Consider the following 25,446-nt stretch of genomic DNA (forward strand, 5'->3'; position numbering starts at 1 on the left):
TCTGAGAAACTGAAAGAAAGATTAGAGCTAATCCCCCTCATGATAAATGAAATCGGTTCCAAAGTCGTGCCAAGGAAGTAAGTTGAACCAACCTCAGCGGGTCCATTTCCCAGAGAATTTCTACTCCTGCTATCAACATAAAATCCATGGAGTTACATGATTTGAAATCGTACATAATTGTTATTGTGACATGCCGCTTTGTCTTTTCCACCCTCTCATTTTCCATCCATTGTGGAAACTGGCGCTTGGGTTGTGTCTCATTTGCCAAGTTGAGACCGCGATTTGTCACTTAGCTGGCCGGGTTTGCCAGAGCGCTCCCCAATCCATAGAATACCGACTACGTACATAGAACACAGCTTAGTAGCTTAGTACTACGTACATCCGTGTTTTTCGTTCCCCTTCCGATTTCCCCCTCCTCCCTTGTCGTTCAAACCCACCCTCGAAGTACTAGTAAGTACCAAACTTGTGTTCAAAGAGAGCTTTTTAAGCGTCGCGGACGTATTTTCGGCTTATGCAACAACATGGTCGTTCGGAGGATTCGAGGAACACCGAACAATGTTCAATGTGGTCCGTGCTTCAGTCACAACGCTGACGTTCGCGTAGATCTCAGGGCAGGAATGCTACTCCAATACAATACCGTCCCAGTATGATGAGTATTAGTATTCAATGAGGGAGAAAAGCACTTGTGCGAGAGTGGATCAACAAAGTTCAGTTGGGTTCCAAACACCATTGCGGTACAAAAATAGCATTGTCAGTGGCATGTGAGTCATCGAGGGGGTTTCGCGTTCCATCTCTAGTTTATCTTGAACCTGGAAGGCTAACCTTGAAAAGCCAGGAACCAAAGAAAGCCAGGGATCGCAAGTGAACGCCAGACGCTTCTTCGATTGGCCGGATCTTTTTGCCGAAGATTCGAGCGAGTGATCCTTATCAATGAAGCAGTCAAAGTTGATGATGAGAGTGTTGAGTGACGACGACGAGGACGAGTGTCTTAGATTTTGGGTCTCAGAGGAGTCTAGGATCAGCGAGCCTTGAGTGAGTCCTCGAGAAGAAAATAGTGATATGTTTGAGTTCTGTGTATGGAAAATGTGAGAAGACTCTAAAATGAGCAGGGATCTCGGCAAAAACGCTTTGTTCCTTATCATTTATTTATGCGCACTGTTCCATCAAGGTAAGATTAACATTCATTTATCTGAATCGAAACACACGCATTGTGACCAATGTCAGTAGGTTTCCGTCCTTATCGCACACGGTTTTTTTTTTACCTGAAAGCCACACAGTTAACACAACTGACACAGGAAGTCATCAATTCAAATAGCATTCGAGACACTGATCCTGGCCCAACTCAATGTGTGCATGTGATATGTGGAAGTACGTATTATCTACGACTTCCAACACGTCCAATTACTCGAGAAAAGCCATTTTTCAAAGCCATCCACTTGACCACATCGACCCCCTTGGAACGAGGTGGACCTTAGGAGGGAATAGCTAGTGGAATACTACTCGAAAGTGCCATTATCACTTAGACACTCTCGCATTCCAGTCTCTTCTGCATTGTCTTTGTGGAATTTGGAGAATGTCATCGAAAATTCCGGACTGGATCTTCGATTGTAAAGTCTTTGACTTGATGCAGCGATATATATGCAAGGGAAAATATGGGTTCTTTTTGGACATCTGTGGGACCATGACTGATTCATGAATATAAGATAATTTCCCACTTCCCAGAATTCGGGTTAACGATCCGTTTGGCACCATTTTCCCCCTGACCAATAGAATGGAACTTCAGCGTTTCAAAAAAGAGGAGCTGACATGACACCCTGCAGAACGACGAATCCAGTTCACGGTGACGCCAGTCCAGTGACGAGGGTGTCCACAAGCACAAGTGGTAGATTTATATTTACGTAGGGATGACATGTGCTCATAACGAGAACGCATCCTGAGCTTGTATTTACCATCTCTCACTTCGAATTTGGCATTAATGACAGGTTTTCTAGGGAGGCAGAGGATGTCGACACAAGAGCTTAATTCTATTAATAGATTTGCTAGGGTAAGACATGGAGTAGCGTTACAAGTCAAACGAAGTCAGTTTACTTGATTCCTCCAGAGTGGTTTTGTCTGTACCAATTGAGTCGTGACGAATGCTTACTGACCGTATCATACGGGTCGGTAAATCTGATTAAAAAACTGCAAGCGAGCTTAAAAGAGAAAATGGCAATCAACACACGTGCAGTCAGTCTTCTCAAGGAAACCAATACAGATTGTCCGAGTCGAAAAAACTGTAATGCATTTCGATGGTATGAATGCTTATAAACGCAACATTTAATTCCAAGCAAATCAAATCAACATTGAGAGTAGATTAAAGTCGGATTGTACATTTCAGATTCTGATCGATTTTATCTTTTTACGCAATATGCTCAAGTAGCATCAAAAGCTTGTCCTCAACTTGATAGATTGTTAAAGACACCACACCTTCCTAACATTTGATGATAACGGACTGGATCTCCACCTGATTACTCACTTTATCCAACATAATAACCAAGCAAAATCAGGCCTAAGCGATGAAGAGCAAGAGCTCCACCCTCAATTGGCCACATCAATCGCCAGGTCATCGACATATTGAATCAGGACGTTTCTAACAAAGGTGAAATACCTACTGTTCTATCACTTCAATGGAGCATATACCAACGTAAAGGTGGTGATAAGGTCCGATGCGCTCGCCTGACAAATGTGGATGGTCACATAGATAAGCCATGTTTAGTCAGAGCATATACACACACACTCATAGAGAACGAGAAAGACATAAACTAATACACACGAGAATCATCATGGCACTTTAAACCGAGTAGTTCGCAACAATCCTTATCAACCCTGTACTTGACTACGTTCAGAATGGAATCAGTCCGTACGTACTGACGATGACGGACAAAAACCTCATTCCAAAGCAATGACACAGAACGTGTTTGAATTCACCAAGGGTCGCTTCACCGGATATGCAGTCCGATCCCATCAAAGAGAATCCATTTTGGAAACAACACGAATGTTATGGTTGAATTAGTAGTAGTTTTTCCGCGGCCCAGTCCCTATGTACTCCACTTACATAGTAGGTAAAAATAAAGCATAAAATATGCACCCCTCGGATTCGAGACACAACTTTAAGGTTTCTTTGGCCAACAAGTCATGAACAGATGTACTCGTGAAGCTCTTAATCTTGAAATGACAATCATGGCTTGACTAGAAATTTCAACACCCTCATAAAACCCCGAAGACTCATTTATCATTGCCCTCTGCCTCCCCGTGAGTCCAGACCCCGAAACCGTTCCAGAACTAAGAGCTTTTCAGACCTCTTGACACGTGCCCATCTGGCTTTTCAGTGCCAGTTTTCCTTTCCGCATGACGCAAGCACTGCTAAGATTCAAATCCTTACTTGGAAGTTGACCCCCTAATGCAAAAGTAAGGTGATGGGTGGATAGATGAGGACTATTCTTGGCAGTGGGCTCAACCTTTTTGACACTTTCCGGTTAAGACCAAACATCCGGGTGAATGTTCTTTTTGAAATGGGAGAACTGCATCAAATAGAGACTCTCCGAGCCAAGCCAGATTTGATTCCTTTTGTTTAGAGGCGTCTTCTCGGGTGTTGAAGGGCTTGAAGTCATAATATCGATTAAAATACCAAATGTTTGTTAGATTACAAATCGATAGCAAAAGATAAGCCAAGGTTCTGGACAATTAACATTTGAGGTCCAGAACATTCGACATGAATCAAAGTCATCGATTGTTGAGGTTCTTCTTTTTTCTACAGCTTTGTTTGTAAGCCGCGGAAAAGTTATTTGTATACACCTATACAGCGAAAGAACGGCACCTGCTACGAGCTTACCAACACCACATTTGCAATTTGAAGTTTTTGAAAGAGCCTGGATTTCAATATCCTTCCTTCCTATGCATTTATTCGGTTCACGCCCCGGTCGAGAATCAAATTCAAGAGTGGTTTCCTAAGATCCGTAGCAAATTCAAGTAGTAACATGGAGGAAGTGCCCCAACTTTTTCATGCTTTGATTGCCACGCGTAAGAGTGGAGCAGGTGATGGCAGCAATGGGTCATGGCAGACAGTATTTCAAGGAGAAACGTAGGCAACCCGAAACTCAAATCCTGTTAACATGGAAGGCTATTTAGATAGCTGCCATCTGAAATGAAATTTTGCTAGATAGAAATAATGTACGTAATGTTGCCAGCTTTGAGTATAGTCCATTCAGCCGCAGTTTGTGGCGTGTTTCTGCTTCATGTTTGTAAGCTTCAAGGCGAGTAAATTGAAGTAGATATTTTACTCGTGATATTTTTGTAATTTGAGGCCTAAGTATACGGAGATGCTAATTTACAGTAGCAAAATTGCGCTATTACGCGCAAATTGACATCATGAAACTACTTGAACTTGTAGCCCTTTAGGATATCTTTTGACCTTGACACCCTCGGATACGAAGATGAGGGCCCACACCATGACAGTTCTTGGCGACGAAGTACCGTCCTCTGGTTCTTGGAATGTTCTTCAGGTTTTTGCCCATAACTTTGGGGTCATTGGGAGCATTGGAAACCACTTCTATCTTAAGAAACTTCGCATCTAAGCGGATAACATGAAGAAGATTCCAAGATTTCATTCAATTGCAAAGCATCTTTGCTGTTTGCTCATTTGCAGGTTGTTCAGACTCTTCGCTAGTTTTCTGGATGCTGTTNCTTTTGACCTTGACACCCTCGGATACGAAGATGAGGGCCCACACCATGACAGTTCTTGGCGACGAAGTACCGTCCTCTGGTTCTTGGAATGTTCTCCAGGTTTTTGCTCATAACTTTGGGGTCATTGGAAGCATTGGAAACCACTTCTATCTTAAGAATCATCGCATCCAACCGGATCACATGAAGAAGATTCCAAGATTTCATTCTATTGCAAAGCATCTTTGCTGTTTGCTCATTTGCAGGTTGTTCAGACTCTTCGCTAGTTTTCTGGATGCTGTTCCCCGCTTGATGAAGTTCGATTACTACTTCTTTTGGACCCATGTTCTGGGACTGATTTTATCCACACACAATTACATTTGTACCAAAAGTGGTAGACAGATGTTCGATCAATCCGAAAGCAGAAATATTTCATGGTGCAGGCTACAAACATGCATGTGAATCAGGCCACAGACTTCTAGAAATATGGACAGGGAACGAGCTTCCCGTCAAATCGGCCTGCTCCTGGTCATTGCAACCCTGAGCCACTTTTCGAAGGAAAGTAATAATAAAATAAGAAACGTAGATCTCGTCAATTAAAGGTAGGTCATTTTTATACCGTTTACTTATAAAGCGGATCATTTCAAAAATAATGTTATCAAGAGCTTATAAAGCTGACCAAGAGCAGGTCGAAAAGTTTACTGCATAACTTTGACCATGTCTCCTGAGTTCCCTATGCATAGGTTTGGGCTCAAATTTGGCCAAGTTCATCTTTTCAACAAGATCTTGTATTCGTATGAAATGCTTATTTGGAATTAGATGAACGTTTTAGGGGATACGATATTTTGGCTTCCGTTCGCAGTCCACATCCCTAGGAGTCCGTGATTAGGCATAACAAAGTGCACTGTCCCGCTTACAGCTGGTCGCCCTGTAGTGCTCAGCAAGCACACAGCACACTTGGAAACCTAAAGTAAGGTGGATGAAAATTATGTTTAATTAAATTGTTGGAAAAAAACTAGCTGAAAAGAACTCACTGCTGCACTGTAAACCAGAGAGTTAACAAAAAGAAGTCAAAAAAGTATAATGCCGCAGCTAGTGGGATGGGAGGAGTGGAGGCTGCCACACCCATTCAACCTCGTTGGAAATTTCCTCTACTTGAGCGACCAACAACGAAAACTTGTGTGATGTTTATTATAAGAGCAGCCGGTTTGTTTGCCCTTCTCTTCCGCCCATCTTTTCTATCTCTTCTTACAATTCATCCATTAGTAAAGTACGCAACCTCTCCTTCTCTTGGATTTTATCATGCGAAAAGTGTTTTTTTGGCTTCGCTATTGCTCTGTTTTTTTCACAAAATCTTTGGCAACAAATCAGATGAAAACTGGAACTTTGATAGAGATCAGAAGTCGTTTGCTTGCTCTTATCTTAGATTACTGGGGACAAAAATTATAATCGCCAGTGTTCAAGGTTACTTTTGTGCTTATGAGTAACATTTTACAGTTCAACCGAGTGCTCAATGCGGTGAGAAAAACACCAAAAGCATTCCACATTTACTATTTCAAAAGAAAAGTATGTAATAACATCTGAATCAAAGTGATCATCTTAGAAACACTAGTCGAACTTTTAATAAAAGGGAACTCTCCATTGAGTACCACAACATTGGACCCGTCAATATTTTGAAACAGATGAGTAACAACAACCGAATTCAATTCAACTTTGCGTTTATTCTATGAACTCTTTCGTTTGACATGGAACGTTGAAAGTTAGTCGTTTCTCGTTTCCGTGAGTTGATCCTATCCAACGAATGATTTCAAAGATCTTGAAGCCATCAAAAAATAAACTGAGCAAGAATAGATGTTTTTAAATCAACAATTATTACAATATAGAACTTGGTATGGATTAAAATTACATGATAATTACGAGATGGTCATAATCGATTTCATATCTTACTGGTGGGACTATTTCTTGGGGAGGGATATACATTTTTTTACAGTGTAATGCATTGTCTATCAATAATATCATGAAACATGCTCGCCTACTTTAAGTAAAGGGAATCTTTGGGATCATTGCACGTACAATATGAATTGTTCATTACCGATACTGTAAAGAGCGTCAAGTCAAGGCATGATTACAAATTGAACGTGGATAGAATTGTGGTAGTTGAAAGCCGAGCAATTTCGCAGTAATCAAGGCCACTTCATATTCGTCTTTGACTAAGCACAACATTTGGAGTCCTTCTTTTTTGATTGATTAGTGATATCACTATTCATATCATAACTATTATTACTAGAGTTAACAACCTTTTTGAGTGACTCGAGGGTGGATGACCCCACCAAGACCGGGCAAGAGACTGTCGCCCACCAGATATTCGTCAATCTCACGAGCGGCTTGCCGGCCTTCGGTGATGGCCCACACGACCAAGCTTTGGCCTCGGCGACAATCGCCCGCAGCAAACACGCCATCTTTGGGCGTGCTGAAACGCCCAGGCTTGGTCACGATATTGCTTCGGGCATCTTGCTCGAGGCCAAAGGATTCGATCACGTAATCTTCGGGGCCGAGGAAGCCCATGGCCAGGAGGGCCAGCTGACATTTGTAGATCGTCTCGGAGCCTTCCACTTGGGATTTGACCCATCGTCCGGCGTTGTCCTTGGTCCATTCCACTTGAACGGCTCGAATTCCCTCGAGATTGCCATCCTTGTCTTTGAGGAATTCCAAGCTCTCCGTGTTGTAACGACGAGGATCGCCTTTACCCCACTTCACCGAGACCTCTTCGTGGCCATAATCAACCTATAATAGAATGGAGACAATTCGAATTAATTTAGAAAAATAATGTTCCTTTGGTAAAGTTATTTGTTTTTCTCACTCACCTTGAACAGTTTGGGATATTGGGGCCAAGGGTTGTCTTTGGCTCGCATATCAGGAGGAGTGGGAAGAATCTCAAATGATGTGATGGAGTTGGCCCCTTGACGGAGGGATGTTCCGATGCAATCGCAACCGGTGTCGCCACCGCCAATCACCACGACGTCCTTCCCATCTGCATTAATTAGGCTATAATCGATTTGATCTCCCTGTTGGTTTTGTTGCCAAGTTTGTAGGAACTCCATAGCAAAATGAATCCCATTGGCATCGCGTCCGGTTATGTTCAGATCTCGGGGCCAAGTGGCTCCCATGGTAAGGAGAACGGCGTCGTTTTCATTCTTCAAATCTTCGACTTGGACGTCCTTGCCCACGTCGATACTGGTCTTGAAGATGATACCTTCCTCAGCCAATAAGTCGACACGTCTTTGGACCACTTCCTTGGACAATTTCATGGTGGGAATGCCATATTGAAGTAAGCCTCCGATACGGTTATTGCGCTCATAGACCGTGACAAGATGCCCGGCTTTGTTCAACTGATCGGCGGCTGCCAACCCGGCCGGTCCTGATCCGATCACGGCCACTGTCTTGCCCGATCGTTTGGCCGGAGGATTAGGTTTGATCCAGCCTTGTTCAAAAGCGTTATCAATAATCGAGCATTCAATGTTCTTGATGGTGACAGCAGGTTCGTTGATGCCCAACACACATGCTCCTTCACAAGGAGCCGGGCAAACGCGTCCCGTAAATTCGGGGAAGTTATTGGTCTGAAGCAACTGGTTGAGAGCCTCTTTCCAATTGTCTTGGAAGACTAGATCATTGAACTTGGGAATGATATTCCCTAATGGACACCCATGGGAGGTGGAATGGCAGAAGGGCACACCACAATCCATGCAACGAGCTGCTTGTTTCTTGAGCCCCCTGCGAACATGCTTGAAATCATAGATTTCATTCCAATCCTTTAGTCGGTCCTCGGCCTCTCGGTACATCTTGGTTTCGCGCTTATATTTGACAAAGCCACGGGTCTTGTCCAAGATGACCTCTTGTTTCTTGGCTTGCATCTCTTTGTCCTTGACCGAGTCCTCGATATCGGCCACGGGCGATTCTTTGTCGTTGGTGACGCGAATTTCGGGTGTAATCCGTCCGTTCATTTCTTTGGGAGGCTCTTCAATGGAGTTGTTGCTCATTTGTTCGCTGGCGGCCTTCTGTTCCAACAGAGCTCGTTGATACTCGCGTGGAAATACCTTGACGAACATCTGTTGGGTTGAAGACCAATTCTTGAGAACATTATCGGCTACCACCGAACCAGTCTCATCCACAAACTCTTGGAGCGTCTCCTTCAAGAAAATGATATCTTCATCGTCAATAATGGGCAAAAGGTCCACCATTTCCTTGTTGCATTTGTTCTTGAACGTGGCATCGTGGTCGAGCACATAAGCAATCCCGCCAGACATGCCAGCAGCAAAATTACGACCAGTGCGACCCAAGATGATGACACGACCGCCGGTCATGTACTCACATCCATGGTCACCCACACCTTCAATCACGGCCAGGGCTCCAGAATTGCGCACACAAAAGCGCTCAGCTCCAACACCCCGAATGAAAGCCCTTCCGGAAGTGGCACCGTACAAACAGACATTGCCCACGATGATGTTTTCCTCGGATTTGAAGGCCTCATGCGAGTTCTTGGGCGGGAAAATGACGACTTCGCCCCCGGACAATCCCTTGGCCACGTAATCATTGGCATCTCCTTCAAGGGTCACATTGACGCCTTTGATGAGGAACACGCAGAAACTCTGTCCAGCAGATCCTTTGAGTTTGATGTCAACCCCGGTTCCGTTAGGCAAACCATCGTTGGTGTACCTCTTGGCGATCTCATGCGAAAGAGTGGCTCCAAAGGACCTTTGGTTATTGTTGATTTCTCTTTCCACGAGGATCACACCTTCCTTACCATCAATGGCGTCTTGACAAAGAGGAATGATTTCCGAATCCAAGCGTTTCTCCAATTCAAAGTCTTGCTCGACACTTCCTCCCACAATCGAAGCATCTGGTCTGATTTTGCTGGCATCCATCAGAATGGCGTTGAAATTCAATAGCGAGGCTTTCTCACAATCCGAGGGGCGTTGCCTCAACAAGTCGGTACGGCCAATAAGGTCTTGAAACTTTCTAATGCCCATCTTGGACAAATAAGTTCGAACTTCCTCGGCCATCATGAAGAAGAAATTGACCACATGCTCGGGTTTGCCCTCGAACTTCTTCCTTAGCTCGGGGTCTTGGGTGGCGATACCCACTGGGCAGGTATTCAAGTGGCATTTCCGCATCATTGTGCATCCCATGGCAATCAAGGGAGCGGTGGAGAAGCCGACCTCGTCAGCTCCAAGGATAGCGGCCACCATCACGTCAAATCCGGTGCGCATTTGGCCATCAGCCTGAAGGACGACACGAGATCGCAAGTTGTTCAAAGTTAGAACCTGGTGGGTCTCGGAGAGCCCCAATTCCCAAGGCAATCCAGCTCCTTTGATACCTGTCCAAGAAGACGCACCCGTACCACCGTCATGTCCGGATATGAGAATGTGCTCGGATTTGCCTTTAGCCACGCCCGAGGCTACCACGCCCACACCCACTTCGGAGACAAGTTTAACCGAGATTCGTGCGCTCGGGTTGGCACACTTGAGATCGTAGATAAGCTGCGCCAAATCTTCAATGGAATAGATGTCGTGATGAGGTGGGGGCGAGATCAGGCCCACTCCAGGAACAGAATGTCGGGTCTTGGCAATGTCGATGGTGACTTTGAAGCCGGGAAGCTCTCCACCTTCTCCAGGTTTGGCTCCTTGAGCCATCTTAATCTGGAGTTCATCCGCATGAGACAAGTATGAGGCAGTCACACCAAAGCGACCCGATGCCACTTGCTTGATGGCTGATCTCATATTGTATTCCGGATCTTGATTCAGATAGCGATCCGAATTTTCTCCACCTTCACCCGTGTTCGATTTGCCACCCATCTTATTCATGGCCACGGCTAGGGTGGAATGAGCCTCGTACGAAATACTGCCAAAGGACATGGCTCCAGTTGCAAATCGTTTAACAATTTCTGAGGCAGGCTCCACATCATCCACGGGTATAGCCTTGTCTGGATCCGGGAAGTTCAGCTCGAACTGCCCACGAATGGTGCAATCTCGGATACTTTCCACGGCGGCATCCACGTACTTTTGGTAAGCAGCTTGGTTCTCATGCTTGGTGGCTTCTTGGAGTAAGGCCACACTGTTGGGATCATTGATGTGCTTCTCTCCTCCACTCCGATAATGTAAGAATCCCGGATCTCGGAGGATTCTAGCATCGCACTCATTGTGCCCAAAAGCCAATTTGTGTCGGATCAAGCTTTCTTGAGCCAGAATGCGGAAATTGACGCCCCCAATACGGCTGGCGGTTCCCTTGAAACAACGGTTAATGACATCATCTGCCAAACCAACGGCCTCAAAGATCTGAGCAGCCTTGTAGGATTGCATGGTTGAAATACCCATTTTCGCCATAACCTTGGAAATGCCACGATCCACAGCAGCGGCATAGTTGGCGTAAGCCACTTCATCCGTGATATCGGCCGAGATCACGTTTTCTTCCCTCAACATTTGAGCGATTTCAAAGACCATATACGGACAGATGGCGTCGACTCCGAATCCAACCACCACGCAAATTTGATGAACCTCACGAATCTCTCCGGTTTCAAGGATTATCGCACACTTGCTCCTCAAACGAGTATTGATCAAATGATGGTGGACGGCTCCCGAAGCCAATCCGGCGCTAATGGGGATCCGGTTCTCACTGAGGTTTCGATCAGAGAGGATCAAGAATTGGTGATCTTTGGCGGCATTTTCGGCTTGCTTGCACACTTCTTCAATGGCACTCTCCAAATCTAGCGCACCGTTCACATCATAAGTGATGTCGATCACTTTCGTCTTCCAACCCAGGACGGTCGTGTTCTTTATTACCTCCAAATCGCCCAAAGACAAGATGGGATTCTTGAGCCAAAGTCGTTTGCAAGTTTTCTCATCCGGTTCCAAAACATTTCCTTCGGGTCCGATGGGACACTCCAACGACATAACGATTCTCTCGCGAAAGGGATCGATGGGTGGATTGGTGACCTGAGCAAAGAGTTGCTTGAAGTACTCATAAATCAAAGGTTGGAGCTTCGAAAGACAAGCCAAAGGGGCATCGTTGCCCATGGATCCCAATGCTTCCTTCTTGGTTTGGAACATGGGAATCATGAGCATTTGAATGGTCTCTAAATTGTAACCAAACATTGGCATTCGCCGATCACCTTGCCAGATTCGGGCCACAATCGAGTCCTCTTCCGAGCCTTCGAGGGGCTTGATGATGGGTCGCCGGTCGGTCGAGAATTGGGCGATGTTGGCCTTGCGCAGATCACCCAAGTTGACGTGTTTGCTCCACCATTGGTCATGAGGTCGGCTTAGAGCAATCTCTTGTTTCATGACTTCATCTTGAATGATTTTCTTCTCTTTGGTATCAACAAGCAACATTCGTCCAGGCATGAGACGGCCTTTCTGAACAATGTCGGAAGGCTCTGCGTCATACACGCCCACTTCAGAGGCCATAACCATGATGTTACTCTTGGTCACATAGAAACGTGAAGGCCGAAGACCATTTCGATCCAAAATGGCACCCACATACCGCCCGTCACTGAAGGTCAACAAGGCCGGTCCATCCCAAGGTTCGAAGCAGCAGGACCCAAAGCGATAGAAGTTCTTCTTGTTGTTATCCATTAATGGATCATTCTGCCATGCTTCGGGTACCAGAGTCATTATGGCCTCTGGAAGGGAACGGTTTCCGGCCATGACCAGAAACTCAAGGACATTATCCAAAGAACCAGAATCCGACATCTCGGATTCCACCACCGGATACAGCTCGGAGAGCTTCTTCCCAAACTTCATATTGGCCATAACCCCTTCGCGAGCCTTCATAAGGTTGATATTGCCTCGAAGAGTGTTAATCTCGCCATTGTGGGCCAACATCCGATTGGGATGAGCTCGCTCCCAGCTGGGGAAAGTATTGGTGGAGAATCGGGTGTGAACAATGCAGATATGAGTTTTGAACTCGGGATTGACGAGGTCCTCGAAATATTTGAACAACTGACAAGGATTGAATTGGCCTTTGTAGACAATGGTGGAAGGGGACAACGAGGCGACATAAAACCTTTTGTCATTGTGGCCTTTCCAATCACGCTCTTCTCGGTTTAGCTTGTGAGAGGCAGTCTTTCTTAGAATGAAGACCTGGATGCCAAACATGCCTTCCTCTTCACCTTCAAAATTGCTGGGGTCTTTGGGCACCACAAAGACCTGCTCCATAATGGGTTCAGTATTGCGAGCAATCTCACCCAGGCAATCATTCTTCTTGGGAATCCTTCGCCAACATAAGACCTTCAGGTTCAAGCTTTCGGCCAGGTCTTCGAACTCTTTCTTGCTCGAGTCCAAATTCCCAGACCCGAGGAACAAAATACCCGTGGCATATTGACCAAACGCCGGGAGGGTTTCTCCCAGTTGGCTGGAAAATAATACGTAAAAAAAAATGATTAATTTCCTCCTTACTAAGAACGTAACCGATTTAAATACATTTTTATTAATGGAAACCATTTTATAAATGGTTCATTTGGCATTTGAAGATCGTTCTGATAAATATTCATTCCCATAACGAAATCTCGTTTTTCTCATCGTTATTCGAAAGCAGAACGGTAGTTGTGACTAGATATCGGCCTTAATGCCAATCAAAGGTTTTTTAGATCTTTTCACTCGCATCTCACATCTGCTATGCCAAGATAATGGCGCTTGGCGGCTGGTTTTTTTTTCTTGAATTCTCTCTATCTTCCAAATCATTCGTGTTTTTTATGACTATACTCTTTCTTACACATTGTGTGACAGCAACAATAAACAAAACAAATTTATTTGCCATACGTAGCCCAAAACCCACCATCCCTTAAAAAAATGGATGTAAGTGTTCAAAACGTTCTTACCTGACTTTGTTGGCAAAGAACTCATGAGGGATGGCCACGAGAACTCCCGCTCCATCTCCACTGTCATTATCAGCTGAGCAGGCTCCGCGATGTTCCATTCGATTACTAAGCTGCTCGGCATCAAAGAGCAAATCATGGGATTGGGTGCCATCAATATGGACTATGAACCCAACGCCGCAAGCATCCTTTTCGTGCTTCGGATCGTACAAGCCCACCTTTTCCGGACACTTCGGGCGAAGAGGGTCGAAAGGCATCCTCTTGAAAGACTGGCGCAACTCTGCGAAGAGGAGCACACAAAATAGTGGTTACGGGACCTTGATTTAAGTTAGAATACTGGACGGTTCTTGTGGCTCTTCTCATGCAATGTGTTTAAATTCAAATAGATGAAAGCACTATTGGGATAACTTGCGTCGATACTGACGATAAGTGTTATGTCTTCGATGACTTCGGGTCGGGATTGAACTGAGGGCTCGACAAATTAGTCATTCTTTTATAACCTTCGCCTTCTACTAGTTCAAGCCGCTTTTCTGCACTCAGATTATGGATGAACATCACCTTTTGTACTGCATGTATGATAGTACCGTACACGCGATATTCCTTCGCTCTCCTTGAGCACTTCAGGAAAAGAGCACTACGGGCCTACTATATACCGTAAATGTGTATTCCTCGTTCGAAACGAGGCCAGCCCAACAAGATTTGTACCTTTCGAGCATTAGAACTAAGCTACGAAAGGCGAAAACGACCACAACGGGAGGGTGAAGCAAAGAAACACCCATGACCGACTTCATCCAGTTTAAAGCGGTTTCACACCCTCCTAGGACAAAAGCAATCCGAACATGAGACCTGAAGTATCTAGATTGTCATCCAACCAGCAAGTGACATTCAATCTAGATGTCTGTTGCTCTTCCCGTCAACTTGGTTTCCTTAGGGAAGGTGTATGGAAAAACTTCTTATCAATTTCTATACCAATCAAGATCCAAGGACAAGCAGCTTTCAAACCCTTTTGCAAATATTGCCAACGGCCAAGTGCAACTGCACGGACTAGAATGTAATAACACCATCATTTTATATTCTACAAAAAGAGTTTAAAATGCTGTCTGGAATGTTAATTTCAGTCTCCTTAAACTCCAACCTGGAAACAAAACCTGTTGAATATGAACGTTTTTGTTGCTTGGCAAAACAATGTCTGTCTGGGCGGTGAACAAAACTAACTTGAACGCATAATTTGATAAGACGTTCTCGTAAGTTTGGAAAAATATCCATTCTACCGACGGCAATATGGCAAACAAGGAACGCATTCGGACGATGTAAAGTATGTGACGGTGTATTGAGCTTGCTTTCCCGAGTCACTACTCAGTAAGCCATGGCTAAAAGAGTGATCACCTCAGAATGGGAATCCGGGAATCCACTCTAAGCCCTTGGCAACTTATTCCTCCTCAATCGGAATAGCAGAGTGCACGAGGTGTACTCGTGATACTTTTCTTTCCAGGTCAACACACGACTTATGGAGGGCCTCTAAAGCGCTAACGGAAAAAGGCCTGAACAAACGTACGTCACATCACAGAGAGTCCATCCACGACCAATCCCAAAAGATGTTCAATTTTTGGGCTCGCTCATCGAAGCCAACTTGGCAGAATCTGGCAATTTGTTTTCCACGAACTTTATTGACACTTTTGAGATCTTTTGAAACAAGTGACAAAAAGAAGATTGAAAGACTTTTGTGGAGTCTTAGATTTGCCAACATTTAGAAGGTTTTTCTTGTGTTTGAGGGGCAAGTGTGCACATTTGTACGATAGAGTTTTGCTCTATCGAAGCTCTAAACGATAACACATCCACTTGAAAAACAAAAGCAAGACGAGAGGGCTGAAAATGATCAAACAATTTCGTGTTTGGTTACTAAAAAATAAGCTAAATTATCCGAAGAAATCCGACGCTTGTCGCTTCATCTCCAATTACTCCGGCTTTCGAGAATTACACAACCTGCCAACATCAGACAAGTACTCGCATGTTGATAAAAGGGCAGCAAAATGCTCTCTAAATCTCGATCTCGTGTTTCAACTCTGCTCGCATCTATTATTCATAACATACGTATTGGCACACGGAAAAGCCTTTCCATCCGATTCGGAATCGACTCATAGAGCATGATCTGCTATAATGAAAAGCCTCGTGTTCTACCAAAAGTTTCGCTCTCAATCGACTAAAACTACCACTAATAAGCAAACTTCCATGGCGAACTCGACTTGAAAGTTTAAGTTGCAAATCTAATTCAGGAACTTGTCAAGTCTGAGCTGTCATTATCGCTGACGGATATCCCTTGACTAGACGACTGAACCATGTTTTCCATCATCATATGGGAGACAAGTGACAGGCTAAAAATACTTGAGTTCGACGTTTGACAAGATTCTTTCTCTCCACATATCATTTGTAGAAGCGGACATGTTTCATTCGGCAGTTTATCTTTCACAAATTTCAGTGACTAGAAAGCTTGCTGTAAGTGAGAAAAGCGGATCGGTCCAGACCGAAACGAGATCACATTGTGCAGATGCACTCTCGGTATTCAGAGATGCCGTTCAAAGGTGTTGTGGTGCTTTACACGTGGATTTACAACACCTACTACAGTAGTACGTACACTTCAGACAAGGGATGAGCTGGCTGGGCAGCTTATGACGACCGACCCGGGCACGAGAATGAATGCCGGTTACGTCAAGACAAATCAAGAGCTTCTAAGGGGATCAATTTGGAATGATCCAAGATCAATTGTTGTCCTTCAATAGGGGGAAAATCTGATCAGGTCTCAAGATGTTGCCCGATGACAGCTAGAATTAAGAGCTCCGTGTCTTATTCATTCTTACCTGGGGATGTTTAACGGTAGTGGTGCGCAGTTGTAGATCGAGGTGTGGTCAGGGGCTTAGGCCGAACCTACAAAACTTGATATTGGTACAGAGATGATATCTGGGACAGGACAATCGGAGCACTGAGTGGTAGATCGTTGTTCCACCGCGACTTCTCATCCACTGGCGCTCTTCTCGTTCTCGTGATCTCGGATTGGTGGAAACTTGGATGGACCTTGGAAGAAGTGCGCACTTTAAAAAGAGGCCTCACCCCAAGAGGACCAAAGTCTCGAATAAATAAGCGAGCGGTCGCACCAAAAGGCCCTTAAACGCTTTCCCCCCAAACTGGTTGTTTCCCGTTCCCGAAGGCTTCCTTCACCCTTGTGACAAACTGAACTGCTAGTCTACGTACAAGTGGAACTCGACTGGAACTTGGGATCGTCCGTCCTACAAAGAGGGGCTACGACACTGCGCACTTCAACGCAGGCCCGAAAGCTGTGAGGGGGGATCGATCCCTGTCTGTTCCACGCGCTCGTCCCTCGAGACGGGACACGGCACAACGGTGAACAAACAGACCGGCGGACAGGTTCGAATCACGGGAAAGGCAGGACTTGATCAACTCGACGACGTCAATGGAAGCGAGCTTGGAAAAAAAACTCAGCTGATACGATCGGTTGAACAAGTTGGATGGAGTCACATGAATCAAGAAGACCTAAAGAGATATCGACGAATTCGCGTTATTTGTGTTGACTTCGCTAGATATTTAAGTTTGTTTCTCAACGTGGGGAAAGTTACGAGCAATCAGCACAAAAGAAACTAATTAGTTGCAAAGTGTGACCAAATTTAGTTTTGGGATATTGTCCTTTTTGATCACCAGGAGCAATTCTAGTTTTTAAGGCTCATATGCTTGATATTTTCTTGAAATTGACTTTTCCCCTTGCAATAGTTTATAGACCCAGTAGGTGCACTTCCATAAGCTATGCTTATGGAAGAACGTAGCACATGGCTTTTGTTCCATAAGCTCGGGACAACTAAATCTTGGGACCCAGCATGAGCACATGCTTGAAGATCAGACGGAATCAGATGGTGAACAGCCAACATTACATTTAAAATGAAAAATGCCCCTTATGAATCGTTGGGGGAAATAGAATGAATGCTGCATTTAGACATCCCACGAAATGTGCAGTACAGTACATCGATCTTTTGCTCTGCTTTTACTTCGGAAAGGCCACGGGCTTAGAGGCTTGTACGACTAACTGTGAAGCTCGGTTCAGACCAGCCTTTTCTTTCGCAATAGCTCTAGTCAGGGAGGGGAGGTATGACGTAAATTCAGGCCATGTCACGAGGGTCGATGAGAAGACGATGGTGGCAAACGCCTTCATTGAATTTTCGGAACCCTCACTCACGACGAGAGTCCTACTACTCGAAGGTTATGGAACAGAGATAATAAAAGTAAATTGGACCTATGTATAGGATAAATGATTGCATGACAAGTTGAGAGGTAAATTAGGCCAGTATCAACTCTTAAGGTCGTTTGCACGCACAAGACAAAGTATTGTTCCTCTTTCATTCCAATTACCATAACATAATTATTTCAGCTATTGTCTTGAAGTGGGTCAGTCATCTAAGCATTCCCGTCTCCTTTCATGCCATATCGGGCTTCATTTCAGGTTGGCCACGATGTTACATTGGAGTGGACTATCAAGGAGACTTCTACACTCAAGTGAGTGCCGAAACAGAATCCACGGTCCAATACTCCCGCATTGTCATCCAAGCCGATGCCATTCCGATTTGGGGTAGTTGCCACAAAAAAATGGGACAGAGCGTGATCCTAAAGGAAAGGTAAGAGACATCCTGGCATTGTAGAAAACGTACAGTAGAAAGAGTTGTCAGTGTCCATTCATTTTTGCAGCACAACCGAGGGAGATTGTTATCGGTGCATTCATCTTCAATATCGTTCTCCCAATGTGCTCGAAATCTTCAGTAAGGGCCTTAACAAATGTTTCGTTCACGAGTCTCTGGCAATGCAATCGTGCCCTTCAGAGACTCAGATCAGAATCAACGCCGTTCAAGAGATGATGCTGTTCAGTGAGTGTCCACGCAATTTCGGGCCCTAGAAAAAAATTCAGACAGCCACTCTCATTTGGATCTATTGATTTGCAGGATCCTCAGATGAGATCCTCGAGCAATTCTGCCCTTTTCATCATGGTCATTACCAATTCACTTACACAAAAGAGACTGGAGGTCCTTTCGCTAGTGATCGTTGCCCAAGGTTATCCTCAAAGGCCAGTAATTGTCCTTCAGCTGCGGATATTGAGCTTAATTTCGAAGGATGCTCGTTCAGGGATAAAACCCTCAGGTTCAAATGTCTTGGGGATTGGAGAGCTAATGAGACGGGAGAGAAATTTCTTGCCCTTCTAGAGATTGATCCAAGTGACGAATCTGGTCCCAAGTACAGATGTGGAGTACGTTAGACATTTTGGAAAATCCCTCTCTGTGATTCGTGTTTCCCTATTTCTACGGGTCTTTTTGCAGTTATTCCACGAGGATGAAGTCACCGGACGTGCAGCCTTGACTCTTTCCAGCGATAGCACGTGTCAAACTAATCTCTATTCGGCCTCCATGGGCTTTGAAAGCCTTCAATTGAGGGCCTCACCAGAAAGGCCTTGGCCTGTTGTTGTCAGAAAAGGCTCCTGCAGGTATGTTGTTTGGGGTGTGCAACTTGACAGAAACAACCCTACGGCTGTGGTTCTCAACGGCTGATACAGTGTAGTACATTACCGTGGGTGTGGGTAGATAAGCTTCTTTTTCAAAGTTTTCCACTCTAATCTCATTCGGACAATGGATTTAAATTGGATTTATTATGGACCTTTCCTTCGGCTGAGGGGCATGCTTATAGCCCATACATTCTGTTTCTAGATTTCCGGAATGGAGTCAGGGGAGATGGAAGGATCTCTCCATAGAAGACGCCATTATGAAACACCAAAGTGACGTGGATCTCCAAACTTTTTCTTCTCACTGTATCCAACAATCAAACAAGAACCAGAATAGGTTTCTCATTCACTCCAGATCCAATTGGTACGAATTTAATCGATTCTCTCTCTACCTTCTTTGAAAACATGTACCAAAAAAAAACGTGCGTTCTCTTTGATGCCAAAGGCTTCTAAAACATGTTACAGATTCTTCGAACTGACATGAATAATGATAAGAAAACTATCCGCGTAACCGAGTTCCTTTCTATTTCAGTGGATCCAGTCAGTACAACTGTGTCTGGTTCGAACAGAGAGGTGTAAATATTTTAGAGTACCAACTCGGTCTCCGACCCTCAACCATTCCAAGCTCCGAACTCTGTGATAACGATAACTTTCTCCAACGAACTTGGAAGACACAGCCGAGTAAGAAAGAAATTGTAAGGTTGCCATACCGATAGTAATCATATTCCGTTGGAATTTTTCTCCTTGGATTCTTTCAGAACGAGATTTCCTGTCGCTATCATCTTGTCCTATAGCCGGGGATTACACGGGTATTTTACCCGACAACCCAAATTTTTGTGCCAAACTCTCGTCAGATTGCAACAATCCAGATGTCATGTTCTACTCTGTATCTTCGTGTGATAATCAATCCCAAGTGCTTGAAGGTAATCGCAATTTGAACACCCCTCTTGTAAAGGCTTTTTCGAACACTTGTGCTGTATCATCATCAAAAAATGCAGCAGAATTTCAATCTTTCGTTTTTCATTCAATTCTAATCCCTCCATAACACAATTCATTTGGGGAAAAGGCCCAAAAATGACTAGTTTTTCAAAGGGATGTAATATTGCATACCTTGAATTGTGCTGTACGTGTTATAATCGCACATTGTTTAGCGTGTCTTTATTAATGCAGCTTAATTCAAAGGCTGAATTAATTGCATGCCCGTAGATCATTGTTTAGGTTTTTCTTTACCCACATTTTTCCACATTTTTGTTAATTTCTAAAATAGAGAACAATAGACAGGCGAGATCTGCTCAAAATCAAGATCGTGACGTCGACCAAGGAGGTCTTCACCCTAATTCAAAGCTCGGCGACTCATTTCATCCCTCCAGACCTCGATATGAACGAGAGTCAACCCAATCCTTATCAGCATTCCGAACCACCACGAACGTCTACGATCCCTTTGGGTTCAATACCAGATTTCGAAAGACATTGAATACCCCTATGACACGAAGTACGCCCACGATCCGTCGTAGAAACTACTATTTCCGGGAACACGGGCAAGATCCAAGACTGTCGAAATCGAATGCGGACACAAGCCCTCCTACTAGATTTCCAAGTCGTAGAGAAACCCTGGAAAGTTATCCTCCTACGATGTACAGTTCCACGCCATTCCCAGTCCAATTGGAAACCCAATCACTCACATCAATGGAACCAGATTATGAAAGAAAACCCACGCTGAGCGAGATCTTCAGGGTGCCACTGGGGTCGTCAGTGATTTCCAAGGCAGAGACCGCCTCCCGCGACCTCAATCAGGGTTTCGTGGGAAGGCGATCTGAAGGTACTCCTTATTGGACCTCATTGGGTGGATGGACCGTTGAATGCGGGGGAGTTAGGCAAAGGGGGCACATCGCAACTCTCTCGATCCACACTATTTCTCCTTCCAAATCGTCAAGGGTGTATTGTTTCACCGAATACTCGATTTCATTGATATTTAATCCCTTGTTTTTGCTAAGCAAGAGCACAAACTAATCACTTCTACTGATCATGGAATCGAGTTTTTTGAATCAGATTGACTGACGAACCTGAAGTTTACATTTTGAGGGGCATAATATGCAATAATAAGGACCGGGGAGCCCCACGAATTGAAAAGTCAAGGTCTAATAACAGCTACATTTTGTACATAGGATCTATCCAGACCGTACGGGTTCTTTAACATTTGAACACTTTTGACAATTACTTCTCGTTTGAAATTAATTGTAATATGCCCCTTGTATATGTCTCTTTGTCTAAGGCGTTCCACCAAGGCACCAGACGGTGCAAAATGGCTTTTTCTCCCTCCAAGAGGTTTCTGCACATAAAAAAGCATGATTGCAAAATGCAAAAAGCATTACACATACCTTCACATTGTAATTCAATTACTTTTCGATTAAACCTCATTTTCCCTCCTCATCTAACTTGGCAAATTACATTAAAAAGAAATGCAATCTTAGTACAAGACAGAGGTGTTTAAAAATGGAACTGAGGAGGAGGGAGGAGAGTTGGGAGTGGCTTTGTGGTTAGCTCCTCATCCCCGACTTTTCTCACGCGGAAACTTATACAACCAAATTAGTATACCTTACAGAGGGAGAAAAAAATGTATACTGGACATGACACTGCCCTATTGGTAAATTGGAAATGGACAAAATGATGGCGGGTCGTCCGGATGAGGGTCAACCCTCTAGTCCTAACTTACACACACACACCCGCTAGAAAATGCGATGATATAAAAAAAGCTGAACAGTAGGGGTTAATATTCCTAATGATACCCAAGCATAGAATTTATCAATTTGGGTTTCGCTCACTCAACAGTTTATTCATTTTTGCTCAAATTGCTCCAAAGGGAAGGTTAAAATGCAGATTCTAGATGCCTTTAGTATAAACCAGACGTATTTATTCATCACACCACGGGATCACCTTGCCATAATTTTTCAGCACAACCCACTTGAAATCGTTCCTCAATCAATCTCTTTTCCTCATGTGTACCAGGATGCAAATTGGAACAATGTGCCGTAATATTCTAAAGCGAGGAAACGCCGCGAATGAATTAACAAGGAAAGCGTGTACAACATTGGCCTCACAAATATTGTTTGTGTGCCGCTCACATGTTGGCCTTTGTGGTTCCCAAAGAGCAAAGTGTAACAACACAAGTGGAACCTTGTATCATCCCACGCTTGGGTGCTTATTGCACCTAAATGGATGACTGACCTCAGTCCCAGTTTTGAAGGTTCACGACTAATCCCACTAGTTTGCTTTGGTCATTGATATTCGCACCCGCATGATTTTGAATGAAAGCATCAATTTCACGCTATTATCCTTAACCAAATGAGAAAAGGGCTCTTTCGCCGATTACATGAATGTCTCGTTGGAACCTTTTTAGATCGTGAGTACCAATGTCTTGGTCAATGGGAGGAAGATGGTCAGCTCTTCACCTACACAAAACGAAGAGATGTCCCTGGATATGAATGCTTCATTGGTTCCGTGGATCACATGAATGGAATTTACCTCATAGAAGGTGGTGTCGATTGTCGACGTGGTCTCCGAGTGACTTCATTTGGCATGAAACTGTCCAAACGAAGCAATTGCTATGGCTTCCCATCCACAGAATTGGAAAAAATGAAGCCCAAAGTGAATCACACGCCTTGGTTCACACCCACTTTGAAGCATCCCACCAACAATCCAAATCATCCAGGTCGAACTACTCACGTGATAACAGAGAACGACCTGGTTAAATGGTCCAACAAACCTTGGACACCAATTCGTGGTGAGGTTTGAATGTACTGATGAATAAGAACCGTGGTTTATAAAGTTAGGTGTTTTTTTTCAGAGCCGTCTTCGAGTTCTGTTCCAGCCTTGCGTACACACAAGATCATGTTATTAGTATTCAGTTTCTACTACTCCTTACGATTTTTATAAAATCTACCCTCAGAAATATGCACTGTGCTTGCACCTTATTTACTATATTTCCTTTGGCCAGCAAATCAAACCTTAACCGCTAGTCGTTATCATGAAGTGTGCTTTGACGATGTTAACTCAGAAATAAAACAATTGCTAACTCAAAAATGACGTTAATCCCCATGAATCCATCTATTCTTGAAATTATAGGCTGAAATATATATACAAATTTACCTAGCTCCTTGGAAAGTTTTCTTCTCGTGAGAAATAACAATTGTACCATTTGGTTTCTAATTCTAAGAATTGCGAAAAAGATAGGTATTGAAAAAAATCAGTCACATGTAACAAATAGTTGTTTTTCGAAACATTAATGGTTAATTTACAAATGTCCATGAAACGACCTTGCTCCGGCTCGCCTCATCCTCTCGCTTCTTCCCACTCACTGTGATATACATTACGTATATAGATATACATACGCCGTATAGCTAGGCACGTCATATGAATGTGCGAATTGTTGGCTGGTCTTTTGGTCAATGCTTCCGGTTTAAAGGGCTTTGAAGGCTGTGAAATGCTTCGTGAACTTGAAAAATAATATGTGGGGTTGCTGCTATGTCAATTCAAATCTGAAACCTAACATTACTCAGTTCACAATGTTGTGGCTCGTGGAAGCCCCCCGCAACCAAACATTTCACCTCTGAGTTTGAATCCCTCGATGTGCCTATTACTTCTTCGATTTAATTGAATACGACTTGCAGTATTTCGACTTGGAAATCTATGTTTAGAATCGACGGGTTCACTGACACATTATAGAAACACAAAGCGTCTTGAGTCAGCTCTTGCATTAGTAAAGATGTAGCCGAGTAAAGTCGAAATTCTAGGCGTAGCAAGTCCAAGCACCTATCTATCATCATATTCCTCAGTTCCAAGATTGTTTCACAAGTTGTGAATGCAACTCTTCTCGTCTTAACAATGAATACAATGTCGCTCGTCCTATTCGGCAACTTTTTTTCTCCATGAGGGTCCTCTGAAGCGTTCGTATTCGTTGATTACCCGAGAAAGACCTCAAGCTAAGAAACGGAGTATTTCTGTCAATCATTACTTCTTTCAAGTAAACGTGAGAAACCCATGGACCTCTTGATTCGGTTCCTTCCACTGTTCAAACGAAACCCACTTTCGAACCCCATGTTTCTTACGTGTGTATCATATGCTCTTCAAAGATCAAGCTTTAGGTTCGAATCGGGCTTATTTTCCCCAGTGTTGGTTTGGAGAGAGTATTTGAAGTCCCCTCCCACCCACTTGAGAAAGACTTGAATCCTTCTCTCCCTAGAAGGATTAAAAGATTCAGATCAACTTAAATGAGGTTCATTCAAGTTGCAACCTCCTCATCGACAAGTTCCTTCATTCAAGTTTGCCGCATACGAGTATGATTGATACCATCAAAATCTCCATCTTTGGCGATTGTGGCACGGGCAAATCAGGTAATTCCAAGCACATATTTTCAGATTGTGTAATCAAGTGTCCTAACTAACACGCCATTGAAATTCTTCATTTCAGCTCTGTCAGTCCGACTTCTCACTCGGCGCTTCATTGCCACTTATGTTCCCAATTCCCCCACCCATACCATCAACAGATTCGTCCAAGTGGTGCCAAATGCCCCACCCCTCCAAATATCCGTTCGAGATGTGTCTTCACACGAGTCTGAAAGCAAAATGTCTCGTCATCTCTTGTGGAGTAATGCCGCCATCGTCTTGATTTCCCGGGATGATCCCCATAGTTTAGTGTACGCTAAGAACCTTCTGAGCATCAAGAAGGCCGTTTGTCCCAAGGCACCTATTATTCTCGTGGCCAACAAAGAAGATTTGCAACCATGTGACAAAGTGGTTTCCTTGGAGAGTTGCATGAACTTGGCGGTTGAATATGAGTGCAACTTTGTCGAGATATCAGTGAGCCAAGGCTTAGTTGGAACAACTTATGTCCTTCAGTCGTTGATGCGTCAGTTCCAAAGCCAAGGTGGAATCACGAAGAGCCTCAAACTTGGACAAAATGGGAGGAAAGTTTGGAACAAAGTCCTGGCAGCCGCCATCAAAAGTCTGTGCTTGCCAGNTTTGCTAAACTAATGCTTCCAAATCTTTAGCACTGAAAATGGGATTTATGAGAAGAACTGCGGTTTGAACAAGATCACCATGTCGTGGGGACATGACGAATATCTGTACCGAGTTCTCCTAAACCACAAGACAACTTTGCCTCAAGAGGGTTTATGGATGATCAGGTGAGGATGGTTAACCAATGGCACTTCAAGTTAATTCAATTCAACCATGGACAACGTGTCTCATTTGCGCCCATAAAGAGCAGGAATCTATGACATTGGTCACTTTTTGCAACTTGTGGCTAGGTCACAAACTGCACCCAATTTTATAAC

The 25,446-nt window shown here is 44.1% G+C and overlaps 3 protein-coding genes across 5 annotated transcripts; 2 read left to right on the forward strand and 1 right to left on the reverse strand.

The window, feature by feature from the left end:
* Positions 1 to 438: 438 nt before the first annotated feature.
* LOC131887268 (uncharacterized) lies at positions 439 to 23,260 on the forward strand. Of its 3 annotated transcripts, none has more exons than XM_059235824.1 (11): positions 439 to 1,168; positions 18,072 to 18,243; positions 18,314 to 18,489; positions 18,565 to 18,866; positions 18,937 to 19,100; positions 19,321 to 19,479; positions 19,648 to 19,796; positions 19,874 to 20,038; positions 20,383 to 20,934; positions 22,513 to 22,896; positions 22,960 to 23,260. In XM_059235824.1, exons 1-11 carry the CDS (start codon positions 1,102 to 1,104, stop codon positions 23,046 to 23,048), a joined length of 2,379 nt encoding a protein of 792 aa, XP_059091807.1. In that variant the 5' UTR covers positions 439 to 1,101; the 3' UTR covers positions 23,049 to 23,260. The 3 variants fall into 3 exon arrangements, with proteins under 3 accessions (XP_059091807.1, XP_059091809.1, XP_059091808.1); XM_059235825.1 differs by lacking the exon at positions 439 to 1,168 and adding an exon at positions 17,622 to 17,902; XM_059235826.1 differs by lacking the exon at positions 20,383 to 20,934.
* LOC131887265 (uncharacterized) lies at positions 6,400 to 16,857 on the reverse strand (the record flags this gene model as incomplete). The annotated part of the gene is given in 4 exon segments (XM_059235818.1): positions 6,400 to 7,482; positions 7,563 to 13,104; positions 13,571 to 13,847; positions 16,423 to 16,857. Coding segments are annotated over 3 exon segments (6,291 nt in total). The 3' UTR covers positions 6,400 to 6,987.
* Positions 23,261 to 23,967: 707 nt separating the features above from the next.
* On the forward strand, positions 23,968 to 25,144 carry LOC131886652 (ras-like protein family member 12). Its single transcript, XM_059235049.1, has 2 exons — positions 23,968 to 24,505; positions 24,582 to 25,144. The coding sequence occupies exons 1-2, from the start codon at positions 24,451 to 24,453 to the stop codon at positions 25,142 to 25,144; spliced, it is 618 nt and encodes a 205-aa protein (XP_059091032.1). The 5' UTR covers positions 23,968 to 24,450.
* The last annotated feature ends 302 nt before the right edge of the window (positions 25,145 to 25,446 follow it).

Source organism: Tigriopus californicus, chromosome 9, assembly GCF_007210705.1.
Source record: "Tigriopus californicus strain San Diego chromosome 9, Tcal_SD_v2.1, whole genome shotgun sequence".
In the NCBI taxonomy this organism is placed as follows: Eukaryota; Metazoa; Arthropoda; class Copepoda; order Harpacticoida; family Harpacticidae; genus Tigriopus; species Tigriopus californicus.

Coding starts and splice junctions, on each gene's coding strand:
- LOC131887268 (XM_059235824.1), top strand. CDS start 1,102: ATGAGCAGGGATCTCGGCAAAAACGCTTTGTTCCTTATCATTTATTTA. Junction 18,867..18,936: donor GTCCCAAGTACAGATGTGGA/GTACGTTAGACA, acceptor GTCTTTTTGCAG/TTATTCCACGAGGATGAAGT. Junction 22,897..22,959: donor ACCTTGGACACCAATTCGTG/GTGAGGTTTGAA, acceptor GTTTTTTTTCAG/AGCCGTCTTCGAGTTCTGTT.